The 25,147-nt window shown below is 39.7% G+C and overlaps 1 protein-coding gene across 4 annotated transcripts in view; it reads right to left on the bottom strand.

Annotated features, from left to right (window-relative positions):
- Window positions 1-25,147, bottom strand: part of RYR3 (ryanodine receptor 3) — a 565,081-nt gene that overhangs the window by 321,119 nt on the left and 218,815 nt on the right. For all 4 annotated transcript variants that reach the window (XM_055278588.2, XM_055278589.2, XM_055278590.2 and 1 more), the window contains exons 4-10: window positions 19,854-19,928; window positions 17,174-17,252; window positions 11,106-11,218; window positions 9,657-9,756; window positions 6,833-6,926; window positions 2,398-2,472; window positions 303-459 (exon numbers count right to left, since the gene is read on the bottom strand). In XM_055278588.2, coding sequence (XP_055134563.2) covers window positions 303-459; window positions 2,398-2,472; window positions 6,833-6,926; window positions 9,657-9,756; window positions 11,106-11,218; window positions 17,174-17,252; window positions 19,854-19,928 — 693 coding nt within the window. The remainder of the gene's footprint in view (window positions 1-302; window positions 460-2,397; window positions 2,473-6,832; window positions 6,927-9,656; window positions 9,757-11,105; window positions 11,219-17,173; window positions 17,253-19,853; window positions 19,929-25,147) is intronic.

Here is a 25,147-nt window from a genome sequence, read left to right as displayed (position 1 = left end):
ATGCATTAAACAACAACAATAGTTTCCATTAGCCTTTGAGCAACAATGTCCATTCCTATGATCCTTGCACTTTCCAGGACTTTCCACACTCTCCTTTTGCTCAAGACTTCAACCTTCATCTAAGGTACACATTCCTCCATGAACTCAATTCAAAAGATAAAAGAAAGTGTTTATTTATCTTAGGTCAAATTTCCAATTTCGCTTTGTTCCAGCCTATTTTCTTTTCCAGTTATAGTTCTACCTGGAGGTTTCTGAGTTTTCACTTTTAGAACAGGGTCAAAGTCCACTTTATCACACCTTACCTTTGATGCCCGGAAAGAGAAAGCTGTGGACTTGGTGTCTGACTTTGCCCGGTCTTGCAGTATAAGGCCTTGGTCTTCTGTCAAGGCCAGGTAGTGGCCTGTGGTGAGATGCCGGAGTCGGAAAGCCTGGCCCCATCTGATGTTACTGCCACTCCAGCTGGGCAGATGAAACAGACAAGAAATTGCATTTACACAAAAATAAGTCCTTTTCAGTATTTATCCTGTGCTTTCTTACACATGCTAGCAGACTTATAACCCTTCTGGTGTCCATCCTTAAGGGAAAATGCACCAGGCTCATGGCTTGCTGTAGGATTTCGTGTCTGCCTACAACCCAGCATAGTGCTCTTTCTTGATATCAACAAGGAATGATCTTGAAGGCAGGTCAGTGGCTTCATACAACTGGAAGTCCCAGGTTTCCAATTTTTCCTTCACTCCACTGAAAGGTCTTGATGCAAATAATCAAAAATCAATGGGAAGCTTGTCTTTGAATGGAAACTTGTTTCTGGGAAAGCCTTTCCAAACCTGCCATCTGAACTAAAACATATTACTACCACAAAGAATTCTATCTTCGAGGGAAATAGTAAAAATACCTGCGCAGCTTACGCTTGCCAGACAAAGAAAGACAATAAACAAGCATAGTAAGTCAACACTGAATTATGCTAAAAGGAGATAAATTCTATGGAAAATAAGTAAAGCAGGAAAAAAGGATTAAGACAAGTGAGAACTCATATTGAATACTGTCCTCTTCATGGTCCTTCATCAAAAGATTAGCACTCAGCAAAAGTTATGGTAAGTGTTACGGGAGAAATTATCCACTGAATAATCTAACTCAAAATTTATCTTTTTAAAGTATTTGCTCATATGCAAAATACTTATCTCTTCAGAATATAAGGTTTATGAGATATGTGTGTGAAATTTTAAAACCACTCTCTACTTTGTCCAATTTTTTGAAGCATCAATACATCCAAATCACATTGAGAAAAAGCTTAAATTCTTCCTGTTTAGGTCTCTGGGGAAATGAGCAAGGAATCATAACCAGAAGTACGCATACATACCTATTTTGACCTCTTAAAAAGTCCATTAAGCAAGAACTAAGGCCTAATGTCCTGAGAACAAGAGTATGTTACTCTCAGATTTTTAATGGGTTTGGAAAGAGGATGTAAATGACTGAAGCCAGTTACTAAGTGCACTCTCCTTAAAACCGGTATTCCTTAAACCATCAGCTGCCAATTTCTCAGAAAAAAAATGTGTGCATATGTGTGTATGGTGTAAGAGAAGTCCTAATATTCCCTTCTGATTGCCAGTGGATTATCTTCAGGACCCCTAGGGGGGCATATACCCTGCATGAGAGAGACTTATTTTGAACATATTTTCAGGGAGAGACTGAGCAGAAAGGCAGAGAAGGAAAATCAGAGGGTGATACTTAACCCTCCTTTCTCATTCCAAGCAGTTTAGCTCTAGCCTAACTTGCAAACCCTCTCAGCCTAGCAAAGGTCCTGCATTGAAAGTGATCCCCCTTCAGTAGTTTGAAGTTAAGCGACCACCTGAGGTTATTCAAGCTTGTGGCTGGAAAGTCTCAGCCTCCTGTTCCTTCCACCAAGGGACAAAACTGTCTCCGAAAAGTTCTCGTAAGTACCTTTTTCTTCACACTTACATTTCCAGTGAAGTTTACATCTTCCTTATCTTATGCCATCGTGACTACCTGTCTGTGTGCCATTTAAAGCTAACTGTCCACTGGAGCCAACAAAGCTACTGAGAGGAAAGAGAAGACTTATCTGGGTTCCAGAGAACTTGTTTAAGAAAACAAATGGGAGAACTTGGATGGCTTTCAGTGGCCTTGTCCGAGCTTTCCTTTTATAGTCAGCTACTGCAAGTGCAGAAGAGCCTGCCAGCCTCAGAGTCAACACAGTGGCTTTGGAAATTGTGTGTGTATGTTCTTTAAAAACAAAGTCAACAGAAATATCAGAACTTAGCTCTAGACAAAGGACTTGAAGGAGTTTGCCAGGTGATGTGGAATGAATGAAATATTTAAAAGAACGGCCTGTACTGGAAAAGAAGGTAATCTTGAAAAGGGCACTCCCAGGCCCTCCATTACCTTATCCGAAGGGGTTCCACTCTCCACAGAGATCTGGCTCGAGTCCCAGCTCCCCCAGCTTCGTAGAATATCCTCCTGTGAGCAGAGTTGGAGATCAGCACCCGGGTAAAGAACAGCTCCCTGCAGAGGCTGTTCAGGCACCGAGCTTGTCTAAGCCCTTTCGGAGTCAGCAGAATGCAAAGCCAGAATAAGAGAAAGGACAGTTTCCCAGTCTCAGTCTCTCAGAAAGGGTCAAAGCAGCTAGAGGGGAGAGAACTGCTCGCCATATCCACATCATGGGCATTTATGCATCATCAGGTATGCAAAGAAAAGGCAGGAACAAGAACATCTCCATTTCTACATCAGGAGTCACGATAGCCCAGTTACACAATGACGGCAGACACAGAATGCTCCAGTTCCTTCAGGTCAAGCTCCTTGATGTAGTTTTATATCTTTAAAAAATGTATTTGTACTTTAAAAACACCTATTCGACATAGTGTGAACTCATTTCCATCGTTCTAGGGCACTTGGAACAAAGCTTTATGCTCAGTTGTTACAGTGTTCACGATTTTATTACTGTACTGTTGCTTCCTTTCCCATGTTAAGAATCATCTTTTAATGTATTTTGAAATAAAATTTTTATTTTAGAAAAATGTTAGGTTTATAAAACAGTTACTAAAGATAGTCCAGAGAGTTCCTGTATGATCTCACTCAGCTTCTCCCAATGTTATCATCTTACATTACCAAGGTACGTTTGTCAAAACTGAGAAACCAACATGAGTATGTCATTACTAGCTAAACTCAAGACTTTATTTGGATTTCACCTTAATTTTTCCCGTAAACTTTTTTCCAGTTCCAGGATATAATCCAGGATACCACACTGTGTTTAGCTGCCGTGTCTCCCATTTCCTCTGATCTGTTATGCTTTCTCAGTCTTGCCTTGTTTCTCAGGACTTTGACATTTTTGTGGAGTACTGGTTGGGTATTTTGTGAAATGTGTCTCAACTTGGGTTTGTCTGATGTTTTTCCAGTGATTAACAAAGCCTTAGTTTTTAAAGTTTTATTTTAAATAAATTCTGTGTAATCTGTGATCAGGACAGGTTGCTCCACACTGTACAAAATTCAGTTTGAGAGCATGTCTCAAGAACAGCAGTCCCCAGATTACCTGGTATAATGAATCCAGCCACTTTTTGAGAATCTTGTGACCTTCGATCAAAACTGATTATTTAACTGCATTTACATTCACTAACTTAAAATCCTACCTCCACCATAGAGAATTTGTATGGATCACAATTGATTTGGTCAAACCCCAGAGGAATCCTGATTTAGATTTTAGAGACGAGTTAATCAATAGTGGTGAAAAGAAAATGCATACTTTTTTTTTTCTGGAGAAGCAGCATAATTATGAGTCGATTCAAAATATGAGCTTGGAAGTTAGACCTGGGTTTGAATCTGGTAGCTGTGTGACCTCGGGCAAGCCCCTTCAACTCTCTGTGTCTCAGTTTGCTTATCTAATAAGGGTACTTATATAACAATGTTGTGAAAATTTGAAGGGCTTTTAAAAAATGTTTAGAAAGTGTTTTTTATAAATGTTTATAAACATGCATAGAGGAACACATTAATCGTACAGCAATCAATGAAACATTACATCAACAGTGGTTACCTCTGGAAGGTGGGATTACAGAGGCTATTTCTCAATCTTTCTCTAATGTACATGTTATCGGGAAATGCCCAATAAATATTAGGAAAGAAAATCTGACATTGCTTTAGAGTTCCTACACCCCAGGTGTCTCTGTACCAGGCCTAGAACAGAAATGATACTGCACCAACCTCCTAGCCACTTAGGAAAATTTGCTAAGATTCTCACTGATGCTTCTCCTCTGGTGCAAGCTGAAAGGATCCCTTCAGGAGAAGGGATGAAGTGGCTCATCCAGGTCACAGGTGAAACAGCGCTGGAGCTTGGACTAGAAGATTCTCTACCCCTGACATCTGAAGGATTTGTGAAGGTTTGTTCTTCCCACCTGTGACATTTGGGCGGCTTGCTCCATTTAATCTCACAAGGTTACTGAGGTTGAAACAACTTGTTCTTGTTCTCTAAAACAATTCCAAGGAGAGGAGTAGAGTGGGCGGCAAGCTGAGGTGCTTTTGAAAGCTTGGCTGACAGCTTAGCCTTAGCTTCAATAGGTTAAGTAACTTATCCCAGGCTGTTTGACAAGCCAGAGGCAAAGCCAAGGATCAGAGCTCAAAATGTTAGATTGTTAATCTTCGGTTTCCACCCTGGGACAGACAGTCTTTCCACATAGCCTGACTGCTCTCAGGATTTACAGGGACTGAAAACAATTTCTTCTGGAGAGTCAGCACCATTGCAATGGAACACCTGTATGCCTTAGTGGTTGCTGGAGTCTTTTAGTGTGCTGTTTCCTATTCTATCATGCTCCCCAGATTTTGGTGTTCCTGGCCATCCTGGCCAGTTCTGAGGATTTACCTGACAATAGAAGACAAAGACAAGGCTTATCACTCACTTCACCTAGACATTAAATAACACCAAGGCATCCTGTTTTGAGACTAAGCTGATAGAAAGATTCAAGTTCCAGTGTGCTGAACAGCTGCTCACTTGCCCCGGTCTCAAACCCTTCATGCTTCCTTATAAAATAAGCCTTCTTATTTTTATTGATGAATTTTTTTCCAAAACACAAATTAGATCCTATGAAATCCTGGACTAAAGAAAGGCCACCTTCATGTTTATTTAAATGATGGCATGCATGTCTGCTCCAGTGTGCCAACTGTGAAAACCCCTCTCCATCTACTTCACTCTTCCCATCACCTCCTTTCAAACACTTGCTGAGCCTTTCCTTCTAAGCAGAATTTTGCTGAATCACTTGACCGAAATGCCCACCAAATGACTAACTAGCACAGTTTCTGTCCAGCTGTTTCTAATTTGGCTCTAATTTTGATGACAGGTGTGTACATGTGGGTGGGGGCATGCCCATGGTAAATACTTCATTTTTTTCCAGTTCCCATCCTTAAAAGTAGAACAGGAATAGAGAGAATGAATTAGGAAAGCCCTGATGTATTCCATCTTAGATACAGACAACCCTGCAAAACTCATAAAATCTCAGTTATTCATTCACCTGCAAACCTTCCCCTTGATGCAGCAGAATATGATATCAAAGGGACAGTAAATGGGCTATTGTATAGTTTCAATATTGAATAAAAGGCAAACCACAAGTGAACAGGATCACATGACAGGGTAGAGAATCCTTACTTCTAAGGAAAATCAGGTCGACCTAACTTCCCCATCAGAGATAACTATCAACTGCTGGACCAGTGCCAGGGAGGCAACAAGTGAATTAAGCACTGCACTTTACATAGGTCTGTGCTTTATGTGTCCTAGGCACCCTTCTGGGTCACATCTGGTTCCTATGAAAGAGTATTCAGAGTAGATAGCAAGTAGGAAGAGACTCAGAACTATAAGGGATACACATTGCCAATGGGTGCTTTCTAAGGTGCATAATAATACATTCAAGCACATTGCTTCTGCGGAGGTCCTTGAGTACATCAAATAGGAAATGGTCCCTGATGGAGAGTCAGCAGCTCTGGCTTCTAGGCGTGCATCTGAAATCAGCCAGTGTGTGACCTGTGGCAGGAGCCTGACCTACATATTCTCCAAGATGTGAAGACTTGTGAGCCCACGTTTCTAATGAAGCAAAAGAAATGCAGTTGACAAGGTTCCTGTAGGCATTACACAAAAGGAAAAGGAAACATTATCACCGGATCAGACTCACTGCTGCCCCAAATTCAATCTAGTTTGGATCTGAGGTTTGATTTTTTTTTTAATATCAGATTTCTATAGTTACAAGGCCAAGCTTTTTTATGTTCTGTTCCTTTGATGATAGAATACCAAAAAAAAACTCTTTAGTATGCATTTAAGACTTGGATTCATATCCTCCATCTCATGGCTTTGAAATTTTGAAAAGCATTCATGAAGGGGTCAAGTATAAGGACAAGAACACATCGTCCTCAGCACAGCGCCCTCTAAATGCACCCTTGGCACCACCCCCTGCTAAATGCAGCTTCAGATGGACATCAGTTTCTCTAATGCTATTAAACCAAATCAACGAAGTCCACCTTATTTGCTTAGCACATGAAATGGGAATAGAGATGATCTGTCTTTGAAGAGCCTGGTGAATAATTTGTTTAAGTGCAGAGCCAAAGAAAATGAAGGGATCTGGAAGCATTACAGAACTGCCTAAGAACAGCATGTGTACAGAGCTCCTCCTGTGAGCAAGGTGAACTGCCATTCCTGTTTTACAAACTGGAACCCATGGCAGGAGGAAGGTTCGTCAAGGGACTGACAGGTACAGAGCTCATATGTGGCTAAATACAAGGTAAACTCTTTAGTTTGAGTCACCTGAGACTGGAAACAGCTAGGGGAAGAATGAAGCTACTGACTTACCTGTGCTGGGAATCATTCTGGTCTGTAGACGGTATCGTCAAACATTCATCATGACCATGGAAAAGTCGTACTACATGCCCACCAAGTAGGTATCCTGTAAGAGAATTATATTCTACTGTGAATGATGGGAAGTTTAATGAAGAGAATGGCATATTTAAAAAGGGTAAATTCACACAGGTCTGAGCCAGTTACAGAAAATACCGAGAGAGACACATTTTGATAACTACTTATTCCATGAATGCAGGCCTCAGGCAGAAAAGACAGGAAAGTCAAAACAATTCTAATGTTCAAAGTTAAATAGGGCTTCAGAGGTGAGCAAGTCCAACATCAAAAGGTAAGGTGAAAATAGTGTGCCAACTGATATCATTAAAAATCAAAAGGAAAATTAAGTTGCTAATGGTAGGAGTTTCCAGTTGCTTAGGATGTAAAAACACCCAACACCAAATTTCTGGATAAATATCCACAATCTCACTGTGTATACTTTGCAAAAAAAAAATCCAAATCAGATTGCAGTCATGGGAAAGAAAGGTGCTGAGAACGGGGTAGCAGACCATTCTTAAGACCCTTTAAGAGAAGGCAACATTCAAATACATTTAACAAACAGATCAAATCTGGTTGCTACTCCTACAGCACAAAGGGAAAGCAGAATTACTCTCCAGCATCCCTGAGTGAACAAGTGTAGATGCTTTCATCAACAAACACTTAGCCTTCAGAATAAGGAAAATAATCTCAATAGTCATGGAGTTCAGAGATGGAAAGGAAACAATGAACTTCAAGGACATGATGACCCATTTGTCTTCAAATAAATGCTAAGCCTTAATTCAAAGAACATAGTAGCAGGAGAGGGGCTCCAGTCTGAGCTTTACCTTGCTCCAAGAAATGGGATTTGTTATTCCTCTGAATTAAGAAATTCTCCAGGCTAGTCTGTTCTCAGGAGACATATGAACTTAATATACCCAATGTCTGCGTCAGAATTTTTAAAGGAAAAAAATCACATAATTAGATCACTTTAGGGGCTGTCTTAAAACTATTTTGGGTGCTGGATTAAAACAGTAAGAATGAGCAATCATGTCAGAGGAGAAAAGGGTATTATTAGTGAATTTTGTATAGTGACAGTCTGATATGAGTTCAGTATTTTCACCTAGACAAGGCGAGTTTTTCTAAAATTCCCTCAAATATTCAGAAGTCTCCTTCCAATTTTCCTGTATCTTTTTGTACTGATATTCTGAGTTATAACCTTCTTTGCATTAAAAATGATTCATGATATATTATAGAGGGATTCTTAACAGCTAATTTATTTAGAAAATTAAAGCCCTCCATGACCAACCTCTTGATTAAGCTCTCATTCATCTCATGATGGTGAGGCCATGCCCTATTTGGAGTTTATCCTTTACAGTTCTTGGGCTCCTTCAATCAATACCCTACTCACACAGAGAACACTGCCAAGTGCTGGTGCATCGTGACTTTTCTCAACTGAAATCTATCAGGGCCATAGTGAGGAAAGCAGCATCATGATGAAGATCACTTACGTTCTTAAGGGCTGAAGTGGGTTTCTCACCAGTGGATGCTGGAAGGACATTTTTCTACAGAGCCAGATGACTCAAGTGATGAGTTATCCAGACTTTATTACAAGGGCACTCAACACTTGTATAAGGACCTTTTGACATAATTTGCAAACACTCCTTAATTAATCTCCACAAGCCCTCTGTTGGGACCAGGAAATAATTTTATTCCTACGGTGAAAATAAAAATTTAACATGGAGAAGATTGAGCCAAAACTTTCTTGGGAAAGGCTTAAACCCAGAGCTTCTTGATTCTTAATAGAAAGGGATTGACTGACAGTAGACTTAGGAGGGTGGGTTAATTTTGGCACAAAGGAAGAGGGCTAAACACATCCTACCTTTTAAAGCCTTCCACTTGTTGCCAAAAGAGTTAAGAACTTGTCTTTTCCTGAGTCTTCAGTTTAGCTATCATGCATTCTGAAACTGGGGTATCACCTTGACAACTGTTTTCCCTCTTTTTTCAAACATCATAGAATAGACGGGCATTCCCAGTTTGAAAGTACTAGACTTTCATAGGCCTAAAGCCTGTGATGAGTATTTTTAAAAATTCTGATCTTGCTATAATGTGCCAAAATGTAACACAATAGCCCACAGGTCACTGACATTTGATTATTCTTCTCAGCTGTGGTATTACCTATGAGTGAGGTAAGGCCAGTACATTTATTACACAACTTGAAAGGTGTATTGATTTTTACCTGATTCTATGAAATAAAGTATGTTGAACAATGTTGGATGACTTTATTTCCAAGGGAAAAATAATTTCACCTCTTATGTTAAAATGGCCTTCCATAAATGCAAGTAAAAACAAACGACCAAACACTTTTATGATAGAGTAAGTGCTTCACCTGCATGGAGAGAAGCATAAGGAGAAATATAAACCATGTCACCTTCTTGGCAAATAATCTCTTCTAAAACTGAAGGTGCTGAGGTCTTTATACTTACAACTAGTAAGCAAAAATAAAAATGTGGAAACTCAGGGAGAGAGCAAAGGTGCATATCCAAGTCCTGAATACACGTAGTGCTAAAATAATAGTGGGCTCCAAGGGGTTAAAAAAATAAGTTCAGAGATGCTCATGTAACTGGAAGTTAGAATAGAAAATAATCTGTACTGAATTCAGAGAAAGAAACTCAAGTGAGCTAAAATCAGGCTACCTGTGTACCAAGACATTCAGGTGAGATCTGGGAAGTAGCAGAAAATGTCAATGTATACAGCTCAAGAGAGATAGGCAGGCTCAGGGCTAAATGCATTTAAAGAAGCACACCTTCTTCGATGCTACTTCCTGAGCACGTAGGATGTACATTCCAGAGTGTTTGCATAAAGGAGGCATCCACTTGTATGTTACCATTTGATACTGAGAGATGCTGCGGCAGAAACAGAAATGAGACATCTTTTAAATCACCAGTCCAGTACCAACAGAAACAGCTCACCTAGAACTTTAAGGATTAAATTAAACAGCCTTACTGTCACCTGGTTCTTTCTATACTGCCTGTAGGAGATTTCTCCACCTGCTCTAGAAGCAGCTTCAAAGTGGGACACTTTATTCTAGGGTGAGGAATTATTCAGCTACAGAGATGGCAGACGTGTTGACTTCATCCCCTCAGCTGGAGCTGATTCAACACAACTCATAAAATGTCCATTCTTTGTAGGATAAGATAACTCACAAATGAGAAAAATTACCCAACACTTGGCCTAGGCAAAGTAAAATCTGCCCACAGATTTCACTTCAGTTGACTCCGTGAGAAGCTTCTCTGACGTTTCTCTCATCTTCAGGCATCCCCACCCCCAGAGAAGTGCCTGACACAAATGGTGCTTTTTATTACCCATCCCCAGCTGCAAAATCTCACCGGCAACTTCCACTCTCTGCGATACCTCATGCCCTGAAACATTGTACATTTTCTTTCTTTCTCCAACATAAACTTATTTTCCTATAGTCCATCCTTTCTTGTTCTTCTCTAAACAAGAGCTAAACAATGCAATAAATTCAGAATAATGGGAGTTAATGTGCAAATAGTGCTTGGAGCATTTTAACAGCTTGCTGGACACAGCACCATAATCTAAAAGAGTAACAGATTAGTTCTGGACACCATGATCACGTGGCAGGGGAGAGTATTTAATCATCCCTCAAGTACAGTTGACTATTGAACAACACGGGTTTGAACTGCACGGGTCCACGTATACATGGATTTTCTTCCACCTCTACTGCCCCTAAGACAGCAAGATTAACCCCTCATTTTCCTTCTCTTCCTCCTGTTCAATGTGAAGATGACAAGGATGAAGATCTTTAGGATGATCCACTTCTACTTAATAGATAGTATATATACTTTCTCTTTCTTATGATTTCCTTAACATTTCCTTTTCTGTCTTACTTTATTGTAAGAATGCAATATATAATACATCTATCATATAAAATATGCTTTAACAGGCTATTTACATTATCAGTAAGGTTTCCCATCAAAAGTAGGCTATTTCCCATCAAAATTAGGCTATTTCCTATCAAAAGTTAAAGTTTTTAGGAGTCGAAAGTTACACTTTAATTTTCTATTGTGCAGGGGGTTAGCGTCCCTAACTCCTACATTGTTTAAGGGTCAACTCTGTATGTGTAAAAGCATCTTATTCTATCCAACCTGCTGTGGCTCAGTGCTTCATGGCCATCTATTCCTAAAGGAAAAATTTCTGAAAACAAAAGACTTTTGTATTATGAGGTACTTACAAGGTATCTTTCAGAGAACACGCTGACGAGGATGAGGTCATCACCAATTCGAACTTTCTCTCCTTCGGACCTCTGTTTGGAAGCAGGATGTATAGTCCACCAACAGGCTTCTCCTACATGAAGGCTCCTCGAGTTAGTCATTGCTTCACAGAAGCCAGTGTCCCTAATTTTGCCCCTTGTTCTCCTTCCTCCTAGGACAACCCTTCACGTGTACACAACAAGTGCATATTCCAGACCTCAACTTCTGTTGGTCTCTAACCCTTCCAGACAGACCCCCATCTGCTCTTGACTATGTCTGTCATTTTCATTTTCCCTAGAAACAGAAAAACAGTGTTTGGAAAGGAGTATTGGAAGCCAGAAACTATAGAAGCCTTTGAGTATTTTTAATGCAAATAGGAAAAATGCTTTTTATAGTCTTTCAAATTTCTGTTTTGAGAATTGACTCCAATCAAGAGCATCAAGAAAAAAAAATAAATAAATAAGAATCTACGTCATTGGTCTACTGAACACTTACACACTTTCATCTTTGTCTCCCCCTTTCCTAACGGAATTTTTTTTAAAGGCTTACATCTGCAAGGACTCAGACAATAAGTGAGAAATGGATAGCAAAGAAGATAAATTGACATTTTGAAAAAAGGAAAGCAGGTGGATGCTTTTAGCCAATAAAAAGTTAAAACTCAGGTCTCTGAGTAAGAAAATGGAGAAGAAACCATTAATAAAAAGCCAATTCCTGCTGCAGAATCCCAAGAAAGTCCCTGGAGTTGGAAGCACCAGCTACCTGCGAAGGCAGAAAATGGGTGGAAAATGGGACTGGTGGAAATCTTTAAAAGGACATTCAAATCCCTGATGCCTTTCCGTGCCCTGCACAGCCAGAAGACCTGTCCTCCTCCACCCTATAGAAGATTAGACGTTTAATCCACGGAAAAGCAAACTACCAAGGGTCTGGTTTTGGAAATACCATACATTGTCAAATAAAGAAGTAGAGTCTTGCTGAAAACAGAATTCAAACTTTATACCCTGATTAGTAAAACCCCAGCTCCTTTCCCTCCCTCCCTCCACCCAAATTTGAGGACCACTCTTTAGGGAAGCCAAACTAGCTAAGATAAAACATTCTGTGGTTTGAGGTCACCAGTGAAATGCTCAGGTCTCTGCCAGATGACCTAAAAGTGAGGCTTAACAGACGACAAGCCCCAGCCAGCTTCTAGTCAGCTTTTACTGCCTTGATCAGAACACGAATGAAGACCAAGGACCACCTGACAACTGAGGAAGGTCTTTAACAGGAACTACAGAAACAAAGTGAAAAGAGAAGAAAGGGACTTGGAGAAAACAAAGATTATAGAGAACAAAAGAAAACTTAAAAGGTCTTATAATTAATAATCTCAGAGGACATTGATGAAACAGCTACATTAGTATCTATGAAGGGCCCCTTCCAAGGAAAAGAAAAATACTCATTGATCTTAGAAAAAAAAAAAAAAAAGAAAAGAAAAAGGTTGTAGGATAAAGCTGAAAAATTCTTCCAGAAGGAAGGAAGACAAAAAACAGATTAGAAATATCAAAAAACCAACCTAGAAGAATTCCAGAGAGCAAGAACTGAAAAAAACAGAGAGAGGAAATTAACAAAGAAATACTATTAAAGTTTTTTCAAAGCTGAAAAATGAGCTTTCCCAGATTGAAAGAACATACAGAGTCCCTAACACAGTAGAGATTAGAAACCCACTCTAAGGTGCATTCCTGTGAGATGTCAGAACAGAAAGAGGCCATGCCAAGACACATCGCTGTGGAATTTCAGACACCAAGGCACAAGAGACGCTCTTAGCTGCTTTCAGAAAATAAAAACAAGTCACGCACAAAGGATAAGAAATCAGAATGTGGACTTCTCAACAGTCAGAACATTGGCTAGAAGAAAGCCTTCAGGAAGCTGAGGCAAAAATATTTCCAATATAGAATTACAGTAAAGTGTGTATGACTTGTGAAGCTGTAATTAGGAAATTTTCAGACAAAAATTTAATCCACATGCATCTTTTCTGTAAAAGTTACTAGATAATGTGTTCCACCACAGTGAGGTGGTAAACCAAGGTGGCAAAAAATAAGCAAACAAACAAACAAAAAAACCAAAAAACAAAAACCAACCCTGTAAGATCTAATAAACACGGAATCTAGGGCAAGGCAACAGAAACTCCCTAGATGATGGCTGATGTTTCTAAGAAGATGAAACTGACAGAACAGATCATGCGAGCGAATCTAACCAGATTTTTAGTTCTATAGTAAAGTTTGAAAGTGAATACATGATTGGGTCACAAAAAAATTAAGCAAACAAATAAGGCAGTTATTAACTATTGGAAAACCCTAAAGTAATACAATAAATTACGTGGTCAGAATATATTATGTGGCTCATTTGCAAATAAAAGTTACAGTTATGGCAGTGGAAGTAAATATTGATTTGATAGTTAAATAAAATAGATGAAAATCTATTGGAAGGATGGGAAGAGTGGAAGAAAAGACAGGGAAGAGTGAAATAAAAGCAAAATTTTTATCAGGACATCCACAGTTAATGCATAATCTAGAAAGAATTTTAAAAAGAATTGTATTAATATGTATATTATAAACAAGTGGTAAACAATACTAAAAGAGCTGCAAGTAGATGCCCCAGAGAGGCAGGCATCCAAAGGAGGGAGGGCAGGAGACTGGTGTTTATAATAAGCTCAGGAGAACTATTCCTCTCTTTAATCTATGTGTGAGTATTACTTCAATTAAACTAAACATGACATGACAAAGAGGCTGAGCTCTACATTTGAAGGGGAAAATGTTGCATGCATCTTTAATGTTCTCTGAGGACCACCGAAGGGTGTCCAGGATGAAGGGGGTCCTGAAGACGAACACACAGAAAGAGCATTTTGTTTCCCTGACCTCTCCCACACTCTGGAGCCAGGGATGGAGCTGCCCCTGAAGCAGTGGGGTGGGCCAGTCCATGGCCGTAAAATAGAAAATAACGCTTTTAGCGTGGGTGTGCGTTAAACATTTCTTTCCTCCTAAGCCTAAATTCTAAAGCTATGTCTAAATCCTAAAAACAAAACAATTAAACAACTTTAAAAGGAGACCAGGATAAGTAATTTTACCCAAAATCAAGGATAAAATGATCATCAATTCTGTGTTAAGTGTGAGAATGTACAATTCAATGTGTTGGGGAAAAATGCCAGAATTGATCAAGAAACTGCCCCCACACTTTCTCCTCATATTCTCCTATAGTTTCAACTCCGCTACTGGCCAGTTTACTTGTTTACAACTCTGAAGGGGTTTCTGAGCCAGAAGTGCATTCAAAGAACCAGCCAGACAGGAACAGGGTACCCTTCTGTGAGATTCCGTGTGAACCTCCTCCTGCAGTGAGGAGAATCTCCAGGTAATGCTGAACCTCATCTGAGTTGGAGGTGCATCCTCCTTGTCCTTCACAAACACCAGCTAGCTTTCTTCAAGGAGAATATCATGAGTTTGGGTGAGAGAGGCAAAACAAACCTAAGTTATTTTAGGCTCTAGGTTTTCATGAAGACCTAGTCAAGCCTTTTCTCCCTGTCTTCTGCCACAGGTAGCTTTTCATCAGCCAGCTCGAATTTGGGTTAGTTCTATGTGTTTGCCTAGTCTATCAACAGAATTCACACCTCGTCTGATTTTAGAAATTTTTCAAAACTGCTGAAAATAGTAATATTGCCTGCTGTTGTTTCCCTTTATTTTTATTTAAGGCTCTAACAATTAAAATAATTCTCTGAACACTTGACTAGAAAGTGGTGTTTCTCAATTTCTTTCCAATCTCAAAAAGTATAAAGTTATTTTACTGATATACATACAGTGACCATATTTGACTTTTCTGATCATATTCTTCAGGATTGACAGTTGGTCTATATTTAGAAAGAAGTGTATATTCAGAGTGTGGCACTTCACTCACTTTGTAATTTCCAGCAAGGTTGACAACACCTTAGAGGAAATTATATTTTAAGACTAACACTTTGGCTGAAAACAAAGAAACTTTAAACCAAATTCAAATCTAATCTTATTTTAGGAAAAAAACCATAATGGGCAAAGGCAGGGCCACTTTTTTGCTTGGTACAAAAACAGGAAGAGGAAGAAAAGAGCAAGAGGTTCCCTCAGGCACTCTCAGGACACCATTGTGCAAGACATGGAAACAGCAAGTACACATGGTTTGGATGCTGGATTTTTTTTCTAGATCTATAAAATGAGACAACCTGGATCCTTCCATTATGAACTGACCTAGCTTTAGAATAACAACACAGGCTCTTGTCTTTCTTTGGCTACCCAACATTGGAACCCTTTTCCTATTTAAGGGAGAATGTCATATTATAGACTGTATTCAAATTAGACTTTTCCTGCAGTGTGCCGTAACCTGTTTTCTCTTCCTTGGTCTCTGTTCCTACCCAATATTCAAGCCTGAGGCTCCAGATATAGTGCAGGCTCTACCCAACATCCTTCTAGTAAATTCTCATTCTTAATGAGTTAACCTGAATCAAGTTTTCTTGTTTGCAACAAAGAATCCTGTTTGGTACCTAGCCCAACCTCTAAATGGAGCAGAAATTGCACATGTAATGCCCTTGATGGATAGTCAGATTGTTCATGAATATTTTTAGCCACAGGAAGCACCTGATATCCTAAGGCCAGCTGTTCTTCTGCTCATTAATTGCAGATGTTCCAAAGTAGTTTTCACAATTGATGTGAAATGTGCCTCTTTTCAACTCCTACCCACTGCTCTGTTGGTCTTTGGAAGAACCCCAGCAAGTCAGCATCTTGTTTGATGTTATAACTTTGAATATCTGTAGATTGTTATCTTAGTCCTCTGTTCATTTTTGGTTTCCAGTGAGAACCTGTGTCATCCTGGTCAGCGTTTTCAGCACCCACCTCTTAACTGTCAATATTTTTGACTATAGTAAAAAAAAATAATAATCCATTGGTTCCCAAAGTATATGATGCATATCATTGGTGGGAGGCAATTAAATGACATTGACAAAAATAGTGAGAAATTTATTTTCATTTTTACCACTTTTTTTTTTTTTGAGACAAAGTCTCGCTCTTCTTCCCCAGGCTGGGGTGCAATGGTGCCATCTCGGCTCACTGCAACCTCCGCCTCTTGGGTTCAAGCGATTCTCCCACCTTGGCCTCCCAAGTAGCTGGGATTACAGGCACCTGCCACCACACCCAGCTAATTTTTGTATTTTTAGTAGAGATGGGGTTTCACCATGTCGGCCAGGCTAGTCTCGAACTCCTGACCTCAGGTCATCCACCCGCCTTGGCCTACTAAAATGCTGGGATTACAGGCGTGAGCCACCATGCCCAGCCCATTTTTACTACTCTTTTAAGCCTTCTGATGCTTTCAAATAAAGTTTTACATTTGGAACTAGTGCATCATTAACACGTTATAATATTTGTCAACATCTCTTCAATTACTTAACGACATGGTTTTCATTATTTTACTTTTATGGCAAGCAAAAACAGTTTATACTTACGGAATAAGTTTTGTCTATAAAATTTTAAGTACAAAAGTAATTAAATAAAATCATAAAGTAAATGATACTACAAAGGATACAGTGGAATGGCAAAATCATGATTATAGATGTCAATAACTAACATTTGGAAAACACTGCTTTAGACATAGCTTGTTCACTGCAGAACAAAATAGGACTACTCGGTTGATCTAGACACTATATTTCATTATTTAAGCCTTTATTACGATACCTTTATTTTCTGGCAGTCATTTAGTATCATTGGTTCTTATCACAAATGACTTATTCACTTACTTTCAATACCTAACGATGTTAAAGAATTGTTTTTCTTTGAGATTCTGGCTGACTGTGGTAAAAACATTATGTTCTCCTTCATTCTTAGTTTCCGTGCTTCCATCACACATTCTTTCTCTAGTCCATTATTCTGCAATTTTTTTTCAGACCTATTTCTTAACCAGGTTGGTTTGGAATCCCAAATCAGTAATGCATTCAGGGTCCCTCTCAAAAGCCCTTAGCTCAAGACCCCCACTGAGCTCAAGAGATCTGGGAATGTTGTTGACTCACCTGTGGCATGTTCCCGTAGACCTACATCAAAGGCAAGTTTGTCTGTCTGGGATCTCGATGTAGTCAAGCATGTTAGATACTGTGAAAGAAGAGCAAATACTAGTGAAGTCACACTCTTGCATTGGGTCTTGGTATCTTACCACTAGTTAGCTTCCAGTTAAGTTCAACAACGAGCTACTGTGAAGAGACCTCTATTTATCTTGCTCATTGGAAAGTTAATTGGTACATGCCTTAACACAATACTTTCATTTTTAATTATTATTATTATTTTTAGAGTCAGGGTCTCATTCTGTTGCCCAGGCTGGAATGCAGTGGCACAATCCTAGCTCACTGCAGCCTCAAACTCCTGGGCTCAAGCAATCTTTCCACCTCAGCCTCCCAAGTAGCCAGGACTACAGGTGTGTGCCACCATGCCCAGCTAATTAAAAAAAATTTTGTGGAGATGTGGTCTAGCTATGTTTCCCAGGCTGGTCTTGAACTCCTGGCTTCAAGTGATCCTCCTGCTTTGGCCTCCCAAAGTGTTGAGATTACACGTGTGAACCACCCTATGCCCAGCTGAAAATACTTTTACAACACACTTAAAACCTCAAAGATGCTCTTATCTGATGACTCAGTAGTTTAATGTATAGAACTATATGTTATAGAAATGAGTTAGAAATATTAAAGATGCCTTAAAGATGTTGAGAAACTTTTTAATTAGGAACAATACAAATGAAACATAAATGACCAACAATAATAATAAAGCTAGATAACCTCTGATACTTCTGTTTTATATAATATTATGTTATTGAGTGTTTATCAAGAATGTGTAATAGCCTGGAACATTGTTTACAATACATGAAGCTAAAAAGTAATATATAAAATAGTACATTTATAAGTTAACCTGTACTTAACAATTTAAATGTGTAGCAACGAGACTAAAAGGAATTACACGAAAATGAAACAGAAGTTGATTTTGGATAGTGTGGAGGGACACGGATGACCTTCCCACTTCTATTTTTGGTTTTTCAAATTTTCTATGAGTTTTAAAACTTCTCAAAATAATGGTTCTTTTTCTTATTATAAAGATACATGGGCAGGTAAAACTGACAAATGACTGTTAAACTAACTCAGTAAAGCATCCCACGGCCTCCTGCACTGATGGGCATAGGATTAGACTGAGAGGCAGGTAAGCTCTTGGGATGTGCTTTCTAAGCCACAGTTCTAGGTCTCTGCGAGAGGAAGACGGAAAATCATTGCAATGTAGAAAGTCGTATCTTACAGGCTTTATTCCCAGAGCTGTACTTAAAAGGAGCTAGCCAGTAGAGAGTATATGTTCACTGTGAGTAGAACTGCTTTTTAGGAGGGGTAAACTTAATGTAAATAATGCAAGTCTTTGTGTCACTGCCACGATATTAGCTTGTTTTTGAAGTCATAAGAAGTATGCTTTTGAAGTTCTGCTTATTACATTTAGGTAAAGAGAAGTGTTGGAGTTTTATTTACCCTATGGATAAACACCAGATTCTGAAAGATAGTATCACCTTCTCAATTCCAGATATTATCAGGGTTCAAAGTTTCCCTACTCTTAAAAACGTCTCCATCTCCTACTTGGATACACTTCCATTTGGACATTTTTGTTTTTCGTCTTTTGCCATGAAGGACTACAGCAGACGCATGTTCAGGCTGAAAAGGTCAGCTTCTTACCAGTGCTCAGAAAAAAAAAAAAACATGCTGCAGCAAATGAATTATTTAACAGGCAGCTGTTGCTCCCGTTGTCAGTTTGATAGTTCAAGCCTTGAGATGAACTTTGCATCATGCTGCTGGTATAAATGTGTGGAAATAGTCTTGAATTAATGTATCGGTTTTCCACTAGGGCTAGAGGAAAATGACAAGCCTTCCTGATACTGAAAGAAAGTGAGGATGATACACTATCGGAGTGGCATATGGTTGACTGAGTAATAATATTCTCCTTAATACTCCCTGCAAAACTACAATATCTGCCTTTTAAAATATTGAAAATTATAATTCTTTTGTAAATTATAAATAAATTATATTTATGTAAAATGTAGCATTCTTTTTCAAGTTACATTGAGGCATCGTCCTTCTGTCAATTCTGGTTCTAGATCCCTGATTAGTAATAGCCATGCAGCTTTCTGTGACTACCTTGCCTCCTGTCTTCCTCCTGTCTCTGGATTAGCATCACACCTGCAAGTTCTTCCAGGACTGAAAACAGTGAGTACCATCCTATTTCTCTTAGCTAGGTAAAGGAGGAGAACTGTCACAAAATTTCCATTTGATTGGTTTTTCCTCTATGCTGGTTATCCTTGTATACTAAAGAGATCTGTTACTCCATAAGCCATTTGATCATTTGTCAATTCATCAAATATTTATTGAGCATCTAGTATATCAAAGCACTGTATTTGATGGGGTTATAGGTTTAGCAAAATAAAAAAGAAACATGGCCCTCTTCCTCATGGAGTTGGAGGTGGGGTATCAGACATTGAGGAAACAAAAAACATAATTGCAATTACTGCAAATTGAGGTAGGTCATATGAAGGAAATGCCAAGAGGATAATGTGCTAAAATTAGTTATGTTCCAATTGTTCCTGCTGTTAGGTTGTTATTGCTGGCTTCTTGTACTTCCCCCTCTTCAGTTTTTCCTCCTCCTTGAATGATCAAAGTGGGTACCACAGCTGCTTACCATTCCGCTGAAAGAGTGCCTCAGGAGAACTGCATGGCCGTATAACAGGGTCCTGTGGCCACCTCCTTGTGCTGCCTGTGGGAATGAGGAAGAATAAGGTCAGCACATGCCAGTTGTGGCTTCTCTGGGAGCCAAGCAGCACAATAATTCTGAGAGACAGACTACCAGGAAAAGACCCATTGCAAAGCTCCTAAGGAATTCATTCCAGAAGCAAGTGGCTGGTCTACGGGCAGAAAGAGACATGTGACCACAGCCATGCAACATCCTTGGGAGAGGGTGTGTGGGGCTAAATCTATTCCCAGAAATGGCCTCTGCCCAGGATCAGCAGAAACCCAGAGCTGTCCTACCAGAGAAGCATGTAAATGACATAGGTACTGCTTACCTTCCTTTGAAACTTCTCAGAAGCGTTCAGAGTGAGAGAGAGAAACAAATGTGATGTAGCCATAGCCTAGCAACACAAAGGCAGCGTGGCAGGCGGCACATGGTCACATTCTGTGCCATGCAGTCTTTTCCCTTCAAGGCACTTAGGCCTTCTGCCCACTCCCTTAAATGGGTCCTTTATACACAGATCTCACCAACGAGAGATGGCTCTGAAATCCAGGACTTTAAAAGGGTAACCAGTTATGCAGAAATAGATCCTTCAGTTGACAGACCATCTAGGTATCTTCTCTGCCTCACCAGGCAACTCCCACTTTGGCTATTTCCTCAATGGCTGCCCAAACAGTGGGAGAGGGTGACATGAGAGGGAGAGATGGCCCAACATAAAGCCACTGGTGTCTGTTTCTTATTCTTTCCCTGAATCTGATTCCCACGTCACCATGCTGAACTGAATAGTACATGATAGGAGACAAAACTGCAATTTATTATAGTTAGAGGTGAGTAGGTCGCATGGAAAATGGAAATCTACAGAAAATTCTAGGATTTTTTGGCATCAACATTTCCAACCTCTCACCTAAGTATCTCTTCATCATGCTAACCAGCAATAAAGTTTTTGATCATGCACTCCTTTTTGGAGAAAATATTTGAGCATAAGCCCTCCCCTCCCCAAACATGCACAGAAAGAGAATCCAAAGCTTGAGATAAAAATTATGAAGATAATTCTAGCATTTTTCTTCAAGGACACCTTTTATGCAGTCCATTTTATTCAGAGCTACAGACTGGCAGCCCAAGGACTAGTTTGAGGCTCTGCCCCTCTCCCGTGTCCACCCGCAACCACACCAATGAGCAATGTGGAGGAAGGGGAATCAGGTAGTGTGGAGGACAAAGCCTGGGGTAATTTTATTTCAATTCTATTTGGATTAATAGAATCACTCTGTCAAAGAGATGTTTTTTCATGTCACATAATGAGCCTAAAGAAGAGAAGAAAGATAAACGTGGTATCATGTTCCAAAAAAGCCAGTAACTAAATATAAATGTGGCTGCGCTTTTTCCCACAGCTATAGAGATTATTTAAGTGTTCTCCAGGCTTTAATACTGTGTGGAATTACAATGCTCTTCACAATATTTTAAAATTTCTTGAAATCATTTGCACTAACTTTAGTTTCTGTATTTATAAATGTGTCAACAGCTTATGTTAAAATTAGACATACCAAATAATTGTCACATCTTGTCAATCTAACAAAAATTGATCTTATCCACTTGTATTATTACAAGTTAATGGATGGCTCCTGATGGCTTACACTTGGGTGTGTCCTCCCAAAACAGTCCTATATCTCAAACGGATCCACTGACCAGCTTATACTTCCTTTCTCCAACTCTTCTTTGTCCCTACCAACTCTGTAATCATAAGAAGAATTAAGAGTCACTGATCTCCAAAAGCTGAGTTGGGGGTGGGGGGGGTCATGTTTTGAGAACCACTGCTTTCAGGGAACAAGCAAGCCTCAAGTGCTAGAACGGCAGAAGTGGTTTTCCTATAGAGCTTTTGATAATTATCGTCATGGTGATTACTACCATTGGGCACACACTACTGAGGTTTACAGAGATTAAGTAGCTTGCTCAAAGTCATATAAGTTCCAAGTTCACAGTCAAGATTTAACAAAAGTGAGGACACTTAACTATGTGCTATACTGTCTCCTTTTCTGAAGTTTGATGATGGGGGATGAGACTTGTGTATAAAAATGATGTTACAAATGGAAACACCTATTAAAATAGGCGAAGGCAGAGAGTATTGAAATAGACTAGGAGGATAAAGAGGTATCATGCAATGACCTTGTTGTAAAAGTAGACCACAACATTCTGGTAGGACTGTTGACACACCTCCATAGTAAGAGAGAGGAGCACATGTGGGCAAAGGCCTGGAAGTGGAAAGAATAAAGCACATATGGGGACTCGCAGACCATTCACTGGTTTGTGGTGGGGTGGATGAACAGGAGTGAAAGGACATGACACAGGATGTAGGTGAGGGGTGGACAGATTATGGAGGGCTCAGACTGACTGGCTCAGTGAATGGACTTTGTTCCACAGCTAACAGAATACTGGAATAGATTTTTGAAAGGACAGTGTCACAATCAAAGTTGTACCTTAGAAAGGAAACTCTGACTGCAAAATGGTGGAAGAAATGGGATGGTCAAGCTACAGAGGTAGAAAAAAAATAATTGTCTCATTCTGTTTCCATGACAGCATTACGAAGGGTGAGCAGGCCAGAAATCTTGGTGTCGGTGTCATCTTTCACTCCTTTCTTCTTCTCATAACCCCCCATTAGTTCAAAGCATCTTTTGGTGCCATCTCCAAAATATACTCTGTATCCCACTACTCAGCACCTTGCACCTGCCAGTCTAGTCCATTCTATTGCCACCAGGTCTCATCAGGGTTTTGCTAATGACCGACCTTCCAACTGTGCTCCCTGCTCTGCCCTTCCTCCTTCCAGTCACGGCAGCCGGAGACATCCTTTAAAAACTGTCAATCACATCATGTTACTTTCTTGCTCAAAAACGCCCAATGGCTTCCAACCATACTTAAAATACAAGTACAAAGTCCTCACTGTGGCCTCTAAGGCCGTGTACCAGGCAACTTTTTTCGGTAAAAGGGCAGATAGCAAATATTTTAGGCTTTGTGGGCCAAATATGATACTGTCCTTTTTTTTTTCTTTTTTTGAGACAGAATTGTGTCCCTCTGTTACCCAAGGCTGGTGTGCAGTGGTGCAATCTCAGCTCACTGCAACCTCTGCCTCCCAGGTTCAAGCAATTCTCCTGCCTCAGCCTCCCTCCCGAGTAGTTGAGATTACTGGTGTGCACTACCACACCCAGCAAATTTTTGTATTTTTGGCAGAGATGGGGTTTTCCCATGTTGGCCAGGCTGTCTCGAACTCCTGACCTCAAGTGATCCACCCACCTCGGCCTCCCAAAGTGCTGGGATTATAGGAATGAGCCAGCATGCCCAGCCTTAATGTATTTTTTTTTTTTTTTTTAAAGAATTTGCCCTTTAAAAAACGTTTTAAAAACATTCTTCTAAAAATTTAAAACCTCCCTTACCTAAAGGGTTGTACATAAACAGGCCATAGTCTGGATTTGGCCTGTTGGCTGTAGTTTGCAAATCACTGCCTTGTACGACCTGGTTCCCTCATACCTCTCTAACTTCACCTGCCAGCAGCATGCTCTCCATCACATCCTCTGCTCCAATCATACTGGTTTTCCTCTGTTTTTCAGACATGCATGCTCCCACCACAAAGCTTCTGCACATGCGTTTCCCTCTGCCTGAGATGCTCTTCCAATATTCTCATGGTTAACTTCCACTCTTTATTCAGTTCTGTGCTCAAACATCTTATGAGAGAAGTCTTCCTCTGGTCAACTCTTCTAAAAGAACAATCACCCTTACTCTGTCACATTTTCTGCTTTATTACCTCTTGTGGTATTATTTTTAATATGAATTTCTTCTCTCTCCCCCTAGAATACAAGCTCTATGATCATGTTGTATCTTCTGCTGTGCCCACGTCAGTGCCCGGCACCATAGAAGGCATGCATTAAATATTTACTGAATGAGTAAGTAATTAGGGGAGATGGTGCTTTGGTTTCATTTTACAGATGGAAAAAAAAAGGCATAGAGAATTTAATAAACATTCCCATGATGAGCTCGTCAGCAACGTGTTTGGATTTGAACTTAGGTCTAACTACAAATTCTACTCTTTTCACTGTTTGATACTAATTCTGGAATAACATTCCAGGAAAGGTGTGATATGCTACATAGAAGATTGTGTGGGTCTGCTCACGAAGGAGGTCCAGACCTCGAGACTGGGAAGCTTTATCAGGATGGCAGTCCTGTCCCTGCCATGAGTGACCTTGGCTATTACCAATGGCAGAAGGAAAATATTTGGTTCCATCTCACCGGATGGGAGTGGATCAGGGAAATGCTGGTAAAAGGCCCTGATGCCATGTCCAGAGGAAAAATGTTCCACTAGCTCATTAACTCAATCCTCTTGCCCATAATTTCAGAATTAATTTCCGTGACTGACGTTTCTTCTAGTAGTTCCCAGAGGATATTGCTTCCCAGTCAGATAAACCAGATACGGCAACTAAGGAGGGGAGGGGAGGGGACTATGCTTCTATCCAGCCGCATACAAACCTTTCAATATTGTTAGAGCTCCAAACCAACTTCCTTTAACATCTTGAACCCTAAATTCCACTTTGGGAGTCCCAGGCAATAAGAAATATTCCAAGGCCTCAGGAAGGCTCCTTGCTGAGTTTGTTTGGAAGGTCATATTCCTAGGAGGTCTTGTAGGGGATGAAGTCATTTTCCAAACATGGATGTGCACTTTAATTTTCTCTTCCTTTCACACCTCACTTCAGTTCCCCTCTTTTAGGCTAAGAAGAAAGAAGTCTTTCTGGAAGCTCACATAACAATATTTCCTGAACAGGCTGGACCCCTTTCACATTGCCTGGGAGGTTTGCATTTCCTTTGAAACACGTGACAACTAAATAGTAATGATGCCTTATAAGTAGAAAACAATAATACTTAACAGTAGAAATAAACAAAAGCAAGTCACTCAGTATATTCAGCTAGAAAGCATAAAGAAAGATTCTACTCATGATTTCCACAAAATGTTAAATTTTTAGAAATCTGCTTAGGTGAATGCAACCTTTAAAATCAAACTACAAAACCTTATTGTATGAAATAAGATTTGATTTGATGAAACGGAAAGGTGTACTTTGTTACAGGATGAGAACATTAATATTTGTAACTGCTTATTCCCCTAAATGTAACTTACAGATTTAATACAGTTTTAATTACAATTCCAATGGGATATTTTGCAATTTCACAAATTGCTGCAAAACTAATCTGGTAATATAAACAGTAAGGAT

The sequence above is a fragment of the Symphalangus syndactylus genome, chromosome 5 (assembly GCF_028878055.3).
Source record: "Symphalangus syndactylus isolate Jambi chromosome 5, NHGRI_mSymSyn1-v2.1_pri, whole genome shotgun sequence".
Taxonomy (NCBI): domain Eukaryota; kingdom Metazoa; phylum Chordata; class Mammalia; order Primates; family Hylobatidae; genus Symphalangus; species Symphalangus syndactylus.
Note: the sequence above shows the minus strand (reverse complement) of the source record. Positions and strands in the feature narration are given on the sequence as shown.